At 38.2% G+C, this 16,953-nt stretch overlaps 1 protein-coding gene across 1 annotated transcript in view; it reads right to left on the reverse strand.

Moving 5' to 3' along the window:
• LOC126474887 (mucin-5AC) overlaps window positions 1-16,953 on the reverse strand; it is a 158,696-nt gene that overhangs the window by 19,880 nt on the left and 121,863 nt on the right. Inside the window, exons 10-14 of the mRNA XM_050102381.1 lie at window positions 15,717-15,815; window positions 15,034-15,193; window positions 5,903-6,043; window positions 2,427-2,599; window positions 1,938-2,139 (exon numbers count right to left, since the gene is read on the reverse strand). Coding sequence (XP_049958338.1) covers window positions 1,938-2,139; window positions 2,427-2,599; window positions 5,903-6,043; window positions 15,034-15,193; window positions 15,717-15,815 — 775 coding nt within the window. The remainder of the gene's footprint in view (window positions 1-1,937; window positions 2,140-2,426; window positions 2,600-5,902; window positions 6,044-15,033; window positions 15,194-15,716; window positions 15,816-16,953) is intronic.

Below are 16,953 nucleotides of genomic sequence, written 5' to 3' on the forward strand. Positions count from 1 at the left end.
ACCAGGTTATTCCCCAATCTTTTAGCTACACAACACTATTTTTCAACGTAATCTCCATTCAATGCTACGGCCTTACGCCACCTTGAAATGAGGGCCTGTATGCCTGCATGGTACCATTCCACTGGTCGATGTCGGAGCCAACGTCGTACTGCATCAATAACTTCTTCATCATCCGCGTAGTGCGTCCCACGGATTGCGTCCTTCATTGGGCCAAACATATGGAAATCCCATGGTGCGAGATCGGGGCTGTAGGGCGCATGAGGAAGAACAGTCCACTGAAGTTTTGTGAGCTCCTCTCGGGTGCGAAGACTTGTGTGAGGTCTTGCGTTGTCATGAAGAAGGAGAAGTTCGTTCTGATTTTTGTGCCTACGAACACACTGAAGTCGTTTCTTCAATTTCTGAAGAGTAGCACAATACACTTCAGAGTTGATCGTTTGACCATGGGGAAGGATATCGAACAGAATAACCCCTTCAGCGTCTCAGAAGACTGTAACCATGACTTTACCGGCTGAGGGTATGGCTTTAAACTTTTTCTTGGTAGGGGAGTGGATGTGGCGCCACTCCATTGATTGCCGTTTTGTTTCAGGTTTGAAGTGATGAACCCATGTTTCATCGCCTGTAACAATCTTTGACAAGAAATTGTCACCCTCAGCCACATGACGAGCAAGCAATTCCGCACAGATGGTTCTCCTTTGCTCTTTATGCTGGTCAGTTAGACAACGAGGGACCCAGCGGGAACAAACCTTTGAATATCCCAACTGGTGAACAATTGTGACAGCACTACCAACAGAGATGTCAAGTTGAGCACTGAGTTGTTTGATGGTGATCCGTCGATCATCTCGAACGAGTGTGTTCGCACGCTCCGCCATTGCAGGAGTCACAGCTGTGCACGGCCGGCCCGCACGCGGGAGATCACACAGTCTTGCTTGATCTTGTGGCGATGATGACACACGCTTTGCCCAACGACTCACCGTGCTTTTGTCCACTGCCAGATCACCGTAGACATTCTGCAAGTGCCTATGAATATCTGAGATGCCCTGGTTTTCCGCCAAAAGAAAATCGATCACTGCCCGTTGTTTGCAACGCACATCCGTTACAGACGCCATTTTAACAGCTCCGTACAGCGCTGCCACCTGTCGGAAGTCAATGAAACTATACAAGATGAAGCGGGAATGTTTGAAAATATTCCACAAGAAATTTCCGGTTTTTTCAACCAAAATTGGCCGAGAAAAGAAATGTGTTGCATTACTTATTGAACTGCCCTCGTAAATTCCCTAGCGACGTTAGGATTTTCAGCTTCCTATGACAAAGCTTCTAGGTTTGATGGATCATATGTGCTGCAGGCAAAGAAAGATGCAGTTGGTAAGCCAGACAATCCTTTCACATTGTTCATATGTGACAACACTGATGTCAATGCGAACATGCTGGCTGGTAAAGGCACATTCCACACCCTGAGAGGAACAGACGATACATTTCAAAATAATGGCATATCTAGTCACAGTCAGGTACTATATAAGGATGATTCGAACACAGCTGGTAGTTCAAAACTCAAGTCTTAGTCTTATTTAAAACTCGGAGGGACCGCACTGAAGGAAAACACATCACATATCAATTGAGGAGAGAGAAACACTCTCCTCCCCCCCCCCCCCTCCCCCCTCTCTCCCCCCCTCCCTTTTTTTATACAAGTCAAATTTGAGGAGCCATGAGAGTTAAATCTTATTTTTGTGAACAATTTAAAGTCATAATCCTTCTCTCTTACTAGTAGATCTAGTCAGTTAATTTATTGCAATTATATCAAATATAAGATACCATAACTGTGCTTGTCATCATAGTATCTACTGCACAAAAAAAACATTGCTCTAAAGTTTTAATTTTTCTGCATATCATCTTATTTTGGAGCAACTGCTCACATATATTGTATGTAACAAAATTCTCACCTTTCCTTCACCACACTTTGCTCCATTTGGTACAAGGCCTGGATCAACTTCATTGAGACCAAGGTCAACAAGGGCAGTTCTGCATGGGATAAGGCTTCCACCAGCATTTATAAAGGAATGTGCCAGCCTGGCCACTGATTCCATTCCAAATTCAAGCTTCTCATTCAGATGCTTGCAGTGTAGCATTCCACAATATATGTCTCTGAAACAGTGAACAGCAACAGTAATAAACAAGAAAAAAATTTGTGATAGTAGTGTGGCTGCCAAAATACTGTAAATTTTTGAGTACCATCAACAAATATGAGTGCAAAAATCTGCTAAATAAATGGAATATATTGCAAACAAAGAAAATATAATATGAGATTTTGAAATCAGATGTTGGAAGCTAATAGAAGTTAAAATTCTGCTTACTCTCACCGTATTTATGTAATGAAAAGAAAATACACACATTAGTGACTATATATGTACAAAAATAAAAAAGTAGCTTACTCTTTTGTGCATTTGTGAAACGAGCGGTTCAAGCGATCAAATCCACAGTTGCCATTTTGATTGCCTTGTTCATTCATTTCATAACATTGCATGTCAGAGCTCTTCCCTGAGGGGCCCCACAGCAGACGACATTGGTCAGAATGTGTACGGCAAGAACCTTGATAGCAAAATGCCTGCAAGAAATTTCCCATTACTATGCACAACTGTTTCATAAGTTACCTGAATTATATAAAGACACCACAAGAACCTCTGATGTAGTATCTGCAATGCAGCACAGGAAATTTAAATAAATGACTCAATTAATGGCAAGAACCCAAGAAACAATGATTACCTGTTCGAAAAGAACATATTTTCATCCTAAACTAACTGGTGCAGTAAAGAGCTATAATTGCACTTTATTAAAAACAAATTTACAGATCTGCTGTTCCTTCTCCTGAAGCTCCCACAACAGATGGCAAATATAGGCACAAGGATTACTTATTTTGATCGTGTGTTGATTTGTACAAGTTTTGTTTTGCATTAGCTAAAAGAAGGAACTGATTGCGCTACCCAAGCTCATGCATTAACACAATATATTTTTCTTCTGCACTGAAAATCTAATAAACATTCTACAACTGAATATTTCCCAGACATACAAACAGTTAGCAGACAAAACATAAAAATCTGTATGTGCTTTAATCACAAGAAGGTTGTTGTCAAGAAAAGGATATGAGACCAAAACAATCATGCCTTACACATATTTGAAAATTTTGCTTTTACTAATATATTAGCACATAATAAGATAGATAAGGTCATATCAAAAGAAAACAATTGTGCTTGGTGCCCAAATGGATTAATCTAAACAAATATTGTTGATACAGACTTCTGACAAAAATTAACACATAGCAGTAAGGAAAGTTTCAATACCCGAGACTTAGTGTAGGTTACTGCAAGGTAGAATGATTTTAGTTAGTTCATGACTGCATGTCTATTGCCAGATAATAAAAGTGAAACAAGCCTACACATGTTCAGTTATAGTATTTTGTACAGCCAGCAGCTATTCATTCAGTATGGCAATTGACTGTTCCATTTCTTTTCCAATTTTAAAAAACTGATCAAAGGCAAGTTCTGTATCACCAGTTTGTTTTATGCTGACATAGACAGATAGAGAAAGAGAGGGGGGGGGGGGGTGCAACGCAAGAGCAAAGAGGGGAGCTATGAGTAACTGCCCAATTGATTAATACCATAGGGTGGATAAACATTACCTGATAATTAGGTCCAGGCAGGATAATGGAAGTTAAATCAAGCAAAACTGAACAACCATGGGCTAGAAATGCAAAGTTGTGAAGCTGCAGCAACAAATCAGTGACAAGCATGCAAAAGTTTGTTCAATAAGTGAAAATTTTTTGTGTGTCTAGCAGTGCACGTAAAATTTATCATCTTAACAAATTAATGGCATTTCATTCCATTTGGTGTGGTTGATTTAATAGTCAACCATTACCCCATAATCACCACAGATAATTTATGTCTAATGCAGTCAGCCATGGAGTAGTGGAATTCAAAGGTTGCCTTGCTTTGACTGTTCAGCTGGAACAGTTATCTTTGGCTTACTGAATTAGTAACTGCACTCTTTACCACAACAGATACCAGCTGGGCAAGCCGGTTTGGATGCATACACATCAATGCATTTTATGGCCATAGATCCACAACTGTGCATTTCTGACCTACGGTTCTATAGAAAATTTTGCTCAATTTGGTGCCCCCTACCCTGCTCTCGCCATTTTATCATGTTGGTTTTCTCTGACCTATATAACAGGCACCTCCAGCAATAGTCATCGGTGCATTTTATATGGTGCTACACAAAGATTTGCAATTTCATTACTGCAATATGGGTAGTTGGAGCTAGCACAAACTAATATTATTCATTCTGTGTTTCATTTGAAGCACACTATCAGCAAAATAATGTCTGTCTGTTTCAAACTACAAAAAAAGTGTCTTTAAAAGTGAATGCCCATCTGACACAGATGTGTCATATTAGTCTCATGTGATAACTGGTTTAATAATATGTGCTGGTGAGAGTAAAATATGAATAATAACCAGTACAGTGGCAGCGATCGGGAATATTTGTTCCATAGCAACTGTACTCAGACAGCATGGCACAGAACCACACATGAGATGGAGCAAGTTAGTTAAGAAGGATGTAATGAACAAATGCTCACCTTGTAAACCAGTGCAAGAGGACACTGGAGCAGACTTTTCTTTTAAAATCGCAAAGCACATTATGCACAGATATATTTTTGTGTTAGTGATAAGGACAATTAAAAATCACATTATTTTGCAAAAGTCTTGAAAGTTGTACTGTCATGGGCTGTACCAGTACTAGGATTATAAGGCTTGCGCTGATCAGCCTCTCAAACATTCACGAGGAACAACAGACATTGAAATATTGGTAAACATTTGTTCACTACTACTTGATAGCTCAACTTGCCCCATCTCGTGTAGGAATTTGCTCTGTCTCCTAGTGCCATTCAGCTGTGTTATTTAGTTGCTGATAGAGTACTCATTATCCTTCACACCTGTCATAGTTAACAGACACTCTCTCTTGCAATTCCTCTTATGTCTCTCATTGTCCTCACAAAAGGTAGGCTCCTCTCAACCTGAAGTCTGAATGACCTGACTCTCATTCCCAAACTTCCTAGCTATCCTTCCTTTCTCTTTGAGGAAGGAACTAACACAGTTAAAAAAGCTAGATATAGAATTAATACATGTATAAGATGCAGACAATTATATGCACAGTTGTGTACAATTATAATACATATCAGCATACTTCATGCAATCCTGTCTCAAATAGCACACTATAAGCAACATATAAGCACATGATTTTGTCTTCCATGTGCCACTGTTTAAGTGAAGTGGCCTCTTGTTTTCTTCCTATTGTATCTTATTTCTGCATACAATTCTGTGCATGTTCCTCACTGGCAATGTACTTGAATCATCTAATACACAAAAAAGTTGCTGAAATCTTCAGAATGATTACTAAAATTCTACCTCCTAAAGAATACTCTCTCATGACATAGCTATCAAAATTTCGCTGGGGAACAAATTACTAACGTCCAAATTTTGATGAGTTAGCTGCTATCTTCATGAATATACAGGTAGCATTCCATATGCATGTGATGAACTATCTTTTTCAGTATTTTACTAAGCAGTTACAGTTTTCACATCTACATCCATAATTCGTAAACTACTTAAAAGTGTATCCTAAAGGATACTTCCCACAATACCACATATTAAGATTTTTCCTGTTCCGTTCAAGTATGGAGCACAGGAAGAATGGCTTCTTAAATGCATCTTAGTATTTAGTTTCATATGATTTCTCTAAATGTTGTTTACAATGGTACCTGAACAAAACACTGCCATAATTACAGAAATCACTTTTCTATTTCTGCATACCAAATTACAATTCACAACACTAAAATGTAGTTCCTTGAACTTACTTTTCCCCCATCACACGCTTCCCCATCCATCTTGTACACGTCATCAGGACAATACTCTGACTGGCCTGTGCAGTATTCTGGAAGATCACATTCATGGTCAGCAGAACGGCACATTGTCCCTGCCTTCATTGGATGACATGTCTTGAAAGACAGGAACAAGGATAATTTATTAATCAAAACTGTACCAAACTAAATACTGTTTTGTAAAAAGAGAATGAAACACTGACAAATTGTAGCACTGTAATAAGAGCAATATAGTTTCTTATAAACAAGGAAAATGCACAGCAACCATCAACAAAATCATGTTTTCTATATCATCCATAAAAAGAAAGAAAAATTAACTGGTGGATGTGGATGAGGGAGGCGGGTAGGAGGGGGAGAGGAGATGTAAATGGTCTTGATCTCTGAAGTTATTCTTCAGATAGCACTATATAGCAACTGTGAGCTTTGAAACAATTGTGTATGAACACTAACCATTCAGCTTGATACTGTTTCAACATTTAAAATAAGGTCAATATTTTATGAAAGTAAACTGATACACTCAGTTCAATTTAATGGCATTAACAAATATACAGTCACTCATATAATTTTTCTGAGTAAGTAAAATAAAGTAAGTAAAAATGTTGACCTCAATCCATAATGAATCAGTGAGGAGTGAGCGGAATATGGAAATTCCACACAGTGTCCTGCTAAAGAGGCAGTTATTTGTAAGTGCCTTCCTCCATATCATACATATGACTGATAAGTGCTTGCACAATATACTGTTGTGTTTTTGTCGTTGTAGATGAATACACAATTAAAGGAACAGGAAGGGTGAAAACCAGTACCAGAACATAACCTACCCCCTCTTGGATAGCACAAAGGCTATCTCCAAGTAATGTTCCCATCCAACAACAGATAAACATAAAATGTGGCACTGCAGAGAGGTATGATATTTAAAGGAAAGACGCTGATCCATAGTGTGATGATCAATAAATTTATAGCAGTCTGCTCCTAGATTAATTTTTCCACCCGAGGACAGATCACCATCAAAATGTGCCACTGCAGAGAGGTTTGGAATTTCAAACAAGACACTGTTGCTTGGTCTGATGATCAAGAACTTTATCAAAGGACTAGATTAAATTAGATTTACTCTGCTCATCTTGCCAGTCTACATCTACTCTCTGCAAACCACAAGGTGGTGCATGGCAGAGGGTATGGGTGATAAATCAGAGATATGAGTACATTAAGTTAATTAGGTACTTTGTGGGTGGCTGGTTTGAAATTGCTTTACAAATAAGAAACTACCCTGTATGTAGAAAAAGACTTTAAATGCAATAAAAATGTGTAGAGTTCAGTTGTCTTTATGAAATAAGTAACAGTGACTAAAAGGGATACATGAAGTATTTTATCTCCAAGCACATAACGCACACATTTTCTTTCAGATTACGTCTTACAATCAAGGAGGTGTTGTCACAAGTATTTTTTTAGGAACAGAATGCAGGCTGATTAAATCTTTCTGGGTTATCAGCCAAGTGACACTGTCACCTTGAAGCAATCATCCTCAGACGAAGTATTCAGGTGTGGTAGGATGTGATTTTTTACTAGACCTAACACTCTTCTACCAATGAAGTATCAATGGTACCACTATTTTGTATCTAGAAGGGAAAGTTATAGTCTGTGGTGGTGGTGGCAGAAGTCCAAGTATCACATTCTGGTGCAGTATGGCCATCCTGTCCTCTGCCTGTTGTGACGGTTTGCCCGCTTTTATTTCTTCATTGATTGTCTTCGGTGTCGACATACTGTCTGAAAAAATAGGGGGTGGAAGTGCAGTACTGTCTACTGTAAATTATGTAGCCGACAGATGCACAGTTGTTTTTCACAGTCCTTTATTTTCACTGTTCACACACCCCCCCCCCCCCCCATATTACACAGTTATATGGCCAGTGCACTATTGTTTAACTTTCGATGTTGTTGTTGTTGTTGTGGTCTTCAGTCCTGAGACTGGTTTGATGCAGATCTCCATGCTACTCTATCCTGTGCAAGCTTTTTCATCTCCCAGTACCTACTGCAACCTACATCCTTCTGAATCAGCTTAGTGTATTCATCTCTTGGTCTCCCTCTACGATTTTTACCCTCCACGCTGCCCTCCAATACTAAATTGGTGATCCCTTGATGCCTCAGAACATGTCCTACCAACCGATCCCTTCTTTTGGTCAAGTTGTGCCACAAACTTCTCTTCTCCCCAATCCTATTCAATACTTCCTCATTAGTTATGTGATCTACCCATCTAATCTTCAGCATTCTTCTGTAGCACCACATTTCGAAAGCTTCTATTCTCTTCTTGTCCAAACTATTTATCGTCCATGTTTCACTTCCATACATGGCTACACTCCATACGAATACTTTCAGAAATGACTTCCTGACACTTAAATCAATACTGGATGTTAACAAATTTCTCTTCTTCAGAAACGCTTTCCTTGCCATTGCCAGCCTACATTTTATATCCTCTCTACTTCGACCATCATCAGTTATTTTGCTCCCCAAATAGCAAAACTCCTTTACTACTTTAAGTGCCTCATTTCCTAATCTAATTCCCTCAGCATCACCTGACTTAATTAGACTACATTCCATTATCCTTGTTTTGCTTTTGTTGATGTTCATCTTATATCCTCCTTTCAAGACACTGTCCATTCCATTCAACTGCTCTTCCAAGTCCTTTACTGTCTCTGATAGAATTACAATGTCATCGGCGAACCTCAAAGTTTTTATTTCTTCTCCATGAATTTTAATACCTACTCCAAATTTTTCTTTTGTTTCCTGTACTGCTTGCTCAATATACAGATTGAACAACATCGAGGAGAGGCTACAAACCTGTCTTACTCCCTTCCCAACCATTGCTTCACTTTCATGTCCCTCGACTCTTATAACTGCCATCTGGTTTCTGTACAAATTGTAAATAGCCTTTCGCTCCCTGTATTTTACCCCTGCCGCCTTTAGAATTTTAAAGAGAGTATTCCAGTCAACATTGTCAAAAGCTTTCTCTAAGTCTACAAATGCTAGAAACGTAGGTTTGCCTTTCCTTAATCTTTCTTCTAAGATAAGTCGTAAGGTCAGTATTGCCTCACGTGTTCCAGTGTTTCTACGGAATCCAAACTGATCTTCCCCGAGGTTGGCTTCTACTAGTTTTTCCATTCGTCTGTAAAGAATTCGTGTTAGTATTTTGCAGCTGTGACTTATTAAGCTGATAGTTCGGTAATTTTCACATCTGTCAACACCTGCTTTCTTTGGGATTGGAATTATTATATTCTTCTTGAAGTCTGAGGGTATTTCGCCTGTTTCATACATCTTGCTCACCAGATGGTAGAGTTTTGTCAGGACTGGCTCTCCCACGGCCGTCAGTAGTTCCAATGGAATATTGTCTACTCCGGGGGCCTTGTTTCGACTCAGGTCTTTCAGTGCTCTGTCAAACTCTTCACGCAGTATCATATCTCCCATTTCATCTTCATCTACATCCTCTTCCATTTCCATAATATTGTCCTCAAGTACATCGCCCTTGTATAGACCCTCTATATACTCCTTCCACCTTTCTGCTTTCCCTTCTTTGCTTAGAACTGGGTTTCCATCTGAGCTCTTGATATTCATACAAGTCGTTCTCTTATCTCCAAAGGTCTCTTTAATTTTCCTGTAGGCGGTATCTATCTTACCCCTAGTGAGATAGGCCTCTACATCCTTACATTTGTCCTCTAGCCATCCCTGCTTAGCCATTTTGCACTTCCTGTCGATCTCATTTTTGAGACGTTTGTATTCCTTTTTGCCTGTTTCACTTACTGCATTTTTATATTTTCTCCTTTCATCAATTAAATTTAATATTTCTTCTGTTACCCAAGGATTTCTACTAGCCCTAGTCTTTTTACCTACTTGATCCTCTGCTGCCTTCACTACTTCATCCCTCAAAGCTACCCATTCTTCTTCTACTGTATTTATTTCCCCCATTCCTGTCAATTGCTCCCTTAAGCTCTCCCTGAATCTCTGTACAACCTCTGGTTCTTTTAGTTTATCCAGGTCCCATCTCCTTAAATTCCCACCTTTTTGCAGTTTCTTCAGTTTTAATCTACAGGTCATAACCAATAGATTGTGGTCAGAGTCCACATCTGCCCCTGGAAATGTCTTACAATTTAAAACCTGGTTCCTAAATCTCTGTCTTACCATTATATAATCTACCTGATACCTTTTAGTAATTCCAGGGTTCTTCCATGTATACAACCTTCTTTCATGATTCTTAAACCAAGTGTTAGTTATGATTATGTTGTGCTCTGTGCAAAATTCGACCAGGCGGCTTCCTCTTTCATTTCTGTCCCCCAATCCATATTCACCTACTACGTTTCCTTCTCTCCCTTTTCCTACACTCGAATTCCAGTCACCCATGACTATTAAATTTTCGTCTCCCTTCACAATCTGAATAATTTCTTTTATTTCATCATACATTTCTTTTATTTCATCATACATTTCTTCAATTTCTTCGTCATCTGCAGAGCTAGTTGGCATATAAACTTGTACTACTGTAGTAGGCGTGGGCTTCGTATCTATCTTGGCCACAATAATGCGTTCACTATGCTGTTTGTAGTAGCTTACCCGCATTCCTATTTTCCTATTCATTATTAAACCTACTCCTGCATTACCCCTATTTGATTTTGTGTTTATAACCCTGTAGTCACCTGACCAGAAGTCTTGTTCCTCCTGCCACCGAACTTCACTAATTCCCACTATATCTAACTTCAACCTATCCATTTCCCTTTTTAAATTTTCTAACCTACCTGCCCGATTAAGGGATCTGACATTCCACGCTCCGATCCGTAGAACGCCAGTTTTCTTTCTCCTGATAACGACATCCTCTTGAGTAGTCCCCGCCCGGAGATCCGAATGGGGGACTATTTTACCTCCGGAATATTTTACCCAAGAGGACGCCATCATCATGTAATCATACAGTAAAGCTGCATGCCCTCGGGAAAAATTAACTTTCGATAAGCCTCATTAATAGGTTGCAGGCGAACATCCACATACTGCTACAATAGTTTACTGTTTAACATCCACGAGCACTAAAAAACATAACCATATAGCCCACAGTTCTTTCGGAATAATCAGGTACGTATGGAATAGACACTGTCATTGTTTTAACACAGTGTCTAATTGTGCTACACTTATTTCACAGTTAAGCTGATGCATTGTTGTTGATATAACCAATACAGGTTCCTCGTCTGAAATTCGGTCTTAGACTGACTGTCTTGGGACCAAAAATCTGGCCCTTATATATCATCACAATAATAGGCACTGAAACTACACATTATTTGATGTTTAATTTGCAGAAATTACAATTAAAACTTAACTCATTAAATTAATTGAATACATCGAAAAGCTGGTTCTTTTTAACGGTTTCTTCTACTACAAAGGTTAAGCTGAATTACGAGGTATGTCCACAAAGTAAGTTCCGTTTGCTTATATAAAACAAATGTGTGCACATACAGAAAAAATATTTATTGTACAAAAATCTACATCTGTTAAACTACTTTTCTACATAGCTTTCGAAATTTTGGAGGCACTTGTCATAGCGTGGCACAAGTTTTTGTATCCCTTCTTCATAGAAGGTTTGCCGCCTGTGTATTCAACCATGCAGTAATATGTTCTTTCAGCTCGACATCACCATTGAAGTGTTGACTACCATGGACAGATTTGCAGAACTTCCACAGCAAATGCAGTAAGTGTAAACTTAGGGCTGTGCTTACTCTTCTCTTCAATTGTGTGAACCAGTTCATCAGTAACCCCGATGGGTGTTCACTTCATTCTTCATTGTGCACTTGATCACGTCCTTCATGGAACAGTCTGACCCATCTTCTAACCATTGAATCACTCATAGCATTCTGTCCATAAACCTCGCAGATTTGCTGATGAATTTCCTTTGGTTTAACTTTCTTTGCATTTAGAAAATGAATCACAGGTCTGATTTCACACACAGCGACATTTTCAATTACGGCTGACATTATAAAGAAGCAACTGCAATCATAACGCTGCCGTGCATGGAAATAGAAACGGAACTTACTTTGTGGACGAGCCTCATTTTTGTTTAAATCATGAAATTAACATACATAGTTATGTAAACAATACTTTTGACGAAGCTGTTAATTACTTTGGAATTAATTAAGGGCTAGATTTGCTAATATGTTTTCGAATGGAGCCAAATAAATACTTAAAGAATGCTAGTGTTTCGTCTTCCAAACATTTATAGTTATTATAGAATTTATATTTGTTTATAAGTCAACAATAGAATTTAAGTTACAAAACAATTTCTGATTACATCCTATAAGAAAAGATACCAACTAGGAATAGTCAAAATAAATTAGAAAATCAATTACATACATAAAATTAACCACAAAATTAGATATGGCATTATATTCTTTAAAACTGAGGACCAACCTTTCTCTTTTATGAAAATGCAGATTATACTCGTGTATGTTAAAGGTATTTAATTCAAAAATGAAAAAATGAATTTTAAGGAGGCGGATGGCAAAACAAGAAGGGAAGTAAAAATATCCCAGCTTGCTTCATCACATTGTGCCACTCTCAGACAAGAGTGGTATTGATGAATTTAGGCTAACATTATGACCCATTCGGAACTTCACTGGCAACAACTGCCCTTGTTTGATACGGTCATCATTTTCTGTATTTCCTCTGCCTCTTAATAACATTACACAGCACCTTAGTTTAAAATAGTTGCTGTTGGCTCTATCTAACCAAGCTGAACACTTGTCTTGTTTTCCACACAGTGCTGCAAGATACAATGCTGTGTCCGGCAGACGAACAAGTGTCAAACTCACACCCAGTACTGTTTTGTGATGCGTTTGTAGTTATTGGATCTAGTACAGCATCTACATGAATTTTCATGTTGTGTGAAATATGGTTTCTACATGATGTTTCTACAGTGTTGTGGGAACATTTGCAGAGAGCAGCTCTGCATATAATAGGAATGCCAGACACCTGATTCCTTCTTCTGGCTTATTCTACTTGTTCTCCTGGAGAACACATTTTTTCGGATCGCCAAGTAGCCATTCTTATAAAAGGTTTTTGATAGGTGCTACAATTTAACAGGCAGGCTTTTCTTGTCACATGTGGCTTGAGTTCTGTGCACCAGGGTGGTGAGCACATAACTGTGTGACAGGTCTTGATGAGCCCTAAGCTCCTCAACAATCTGTGTCAATATGATACTGATACAAGCCAAAACACAGATCCATATATAGTGAGCCACAGACTACATACCCAAAAAAATAGGGGAGACACATTTATCATATGTGTAAGAGAAAATGGCAGCAAAACAGCCTCTACTAAAAAATGTGGATGTGGTCTTTAATTACATCTTAGTGTGAATTAATGCAAGAAACTGGAGTACAGCCTGACACACAAATTCAGAAATTTACACCACACATCTTTTAGTACCCATAAGACAACAGTCTTAATGAGTTACTTTGTGAGGAACAAATGTGGAAGGGCTACCCACTGACTGACACTGCATACAGAATGGTGGGTCCAAGTCTGTTACATTCTGGGTTAAGTGTTTTATAAGTAACAAGAAGACAGACTGACTGCTAAGTCACAATATTTATGACACTGTTGGTCAGGGGTGATTCTAGAAGTCGATCAAGTGGGCGGGGGGCGGGGGGGGGGGGGGGGGGGAGTAGTGGAATGGAATATTGCTTAAGAAAAGGAGAGTTGGGGGTCAGCCACTGACAAATTCGTAAGATTTGGTGATTTGATGTTGCTTAAAGTAGTTTCTGGTAACTGTTTTGGAGTTCAGGGTAAAAAATGTGTATTAATAAATAATAAGATGCCAATTTTAAGTTAAATGATATTTACTGGTTTAGGTAGTAAGCTATCTGCAGCTCTTATTTTTTTGGAGTAATGTATTCGCTGATTTCTGAAGTCATTTTATCAAGTGTAATATGATACTGCATTGGGAGGGAGGGCTGTAGCCCCCGTGGTAGGCGGGGGGGGGGGGGGGGGGGGGGGGGGGGGGGGCGGCGGCTATAGCCCCTCCCTTGCCTCCGCCCCTGATGTTGGTAGGTGATCAGTATGCAAACTGATCATGATGAATCAAGATCCTAGAACTTAGAAGTGCTAAGGCCTGAGCTGAGATTGCTGTGAGCATAACTTTGATAAGGTTTAGCATTGTCTCCCCTAACCCTTTAGCTACGGCAGGATTGTTGAAGAGCTTAGTGCCACATGCAAGTTTCTGGAATGCCGTTACTCTAGCATCAGTGAAAGAATATTTGGAGTAGAGGACTGAAGAAACTTGGATAATAACTTCAGGTCTTTTGGGAAGGGGGGGGGGGGGGGAGGAGGGATAGGGGGGAGGGGGGAGAGGCATTCAACCAGTTCTGTCACATTAAATTTGCCAAGGAGCCTTAAGAAACCCGACTGCTGCTATTATATTTTCAGGATCAGTAAATTGCAGTACCTTATAGGGTCTAAAATAGGCTGGTGGAATTAAAAGAGAAGTTGAATAAGATCAAATGGGATGTAGTGGAAGTGCAGTAAAAACCAATAGCCAAATGGAATTAAAATAAGATCATATGAATTATTACAAGGGACCAAATCACAGAGGCATTTCAGGTGTTTTTATACAGGAAGATGAAAACCAATATTACAGTTACTGGAAGAAAGAATAGCAAGACACTCATAAAAAGAAACGCAAGCTATTGTATGGAAATCATCAAATGTGCTCACATCTTGCTAATGGGATAGAAAACCTTTCCGAAGAGTTACAGAAAGTGAAATCACAGCATATCCCATAACAATATGGTAGTGGAGGATCTTAATGCAACAGTAGAGAAAAGCCAAACAATGATTTATCAGTGGGAAACATCACAAGAACTACCAGAATTGACTGAGGTCACATGATAGAAGAATTTACAGAGAAGAACAACATGCTGGTCCTGAAAACAATATTCCAGAAGAAAATGAAAATAAAATAGGTTTGTCATGGATCACATAGAATTTAAAATGAAATCAACTACATTTTATATATATGTCATGGTTCTAAGACAGTTTCAAATTGTAACCGATCATTTTATTAGTAAAATGCTTGTGCACATGTTACTCACCTTCAGATCACAACATTCCCCTGTAGCACAAGAAGCATTAGAGAAAAGCATACAAGTTGTGGCATTACAACATGGATTGTCACAGTGTTCAGGTAATCCACAGTCACACTGCTCTCCAGCTTCCACAAATCCATTGCCACATACTGGGCCATCAAATAGACTGCAACAGCAAAAAATTTTGTGATGTGGAGTCTTTCAGTATTTTCTTTATAATATAATAGTATTTTGTTGGTGATGTAAGTACATAGTATTGGTAGTCTTCTCTGAACATACTTTCAAATTAAAGAAAAATTATTGCACACAATGAATTGAAACAAACAAAAAATTGTAACATAAAATCTCCAGTATCCCTTTAAATGCTGACTATATACAAGCATGCATTCTATAGAATCAATTACAAAGGAGACAAAAAATTAACATCGTAATTTAAGTTACTTCAGTATTAATGTACACTTATTATAACCGAGTATCATAACTGCACAAAAATCGTGCTTTCAAGCATAGTCTAATTATCTTCTTAAATCTGTACATTTGATTTTACAATAAAATAGTAGCACTTCCAAAACTAATATTATGAATATAATATTCTCTTTTTCTTCAAAATAACAGAGTTAAAGGTAAATGGCTAAAACAATAATGTATATAACAACCTTACAGAAACACTCAAATTTGTGGTCACTTACCTTTTAGGTTTGTTTCTTAAGCAGTAATCCATACCATGCTCAAATGCTAGAGCTAGGTACTCCAAACTACATGAACTCCAGTGAGTTGGACTCATTGAGCTAGAACGTAAAGATTATTGATTAGATCAGTGCTGCACAAAACAAATGAAATCAGATCAGTCATAAAGGACAATGAATTCTGAAAAAAAATTACTTAAAATGGTAACAATGCTTGAAAATGATTAAATCAATTGAAATGCTGGTTACCCAATTACACATTTTATTTAAAATAAGTTAATGATATTTCTGCTTTGTTTATACAATTTTACTTAATGCTTCTCTGAGAGACATAAGAGATAAAAAGCTGAGAAAATGGAACAGGGAAGGCAGTTCTTCAGTAATACTGAATACAATGAAGTCCGTCTCTGCAGTTGAGTGACCAGCACATCTGACTGCCATGAGGAAGATCCAGATTCTATTCATGTTACTATCAGGGATTGTTTCCTCTGTGGTAGGACTGGAGTAATGGTGCACCCAGCCTAATGAAAACAACTGAGGGACAGCTCTATGGTCAAGAAAACTGATGACAAGTGGGAGGGGGAGGACACCACATCCCTCTAGCTGCATACGAATGATGCCACTGTATTGTGACAGACTGAGATTCAAGTACTGTAGTATACAATACACCTGATTAGTTAACAATACAATGCACAATGATTTTTTATTACATAGTTGAATATTTGTGGCCATGTAACAATAGTTTAAATAATTTTTTTGTTCAAGTCTTATGAAATTACGTGCTGCAATGGATTAATCACAACGAAACAGTTATCTCATTCCAAGTATTCAGTAGTACTTGAAATGCTTTTTGTTGTAAAGTTTTAGTATTCATGTCACAAACAATGAAGGGAATCAGTGTACATAATTATTTTAATGAACATTTTTATATAGTAATTGCTAAACATATTTATTTTACTAATTTATTACAGAAAACTTTTGTAATTGACAATAGATTTTAATAATATCTAAGGCTGTTGCATTGTAGGAATCTTTCAAATGTGATGGTGGCTGCAACTGCATAGTAGTATGGGGTTCATTATTATGAGTAGAAGTGGGAAGCAGTAGAAGTGTTGTCAAGTTTGATTAGTGTGAATAAATGAAATTCTTTAAAATAATCTGATTCAAGATTCTAATAATCTTCATGATCTCCAGTTCAACCAGATGAGTATCAGATTACTTTAGTAACTTTTTCCTACTT

Source organism: Schistocerca serialis, chromosome 4 (genome assembly GCF_023864345.2).
Source record: "Schistocerca serialis cubense isolate TAMUIC-IGC-003099 chromosome 4, iqSchSeri2.2, whole genome shotgun sequence".
In the NCBI taxonomy this organism is placed as follows: domain Eukaryota; kingdom Metazoa; phylum Arthropoda; class Insecta; order Orthoptera; family Acrididae; genus Schistocerca; species Schistocerca serialis.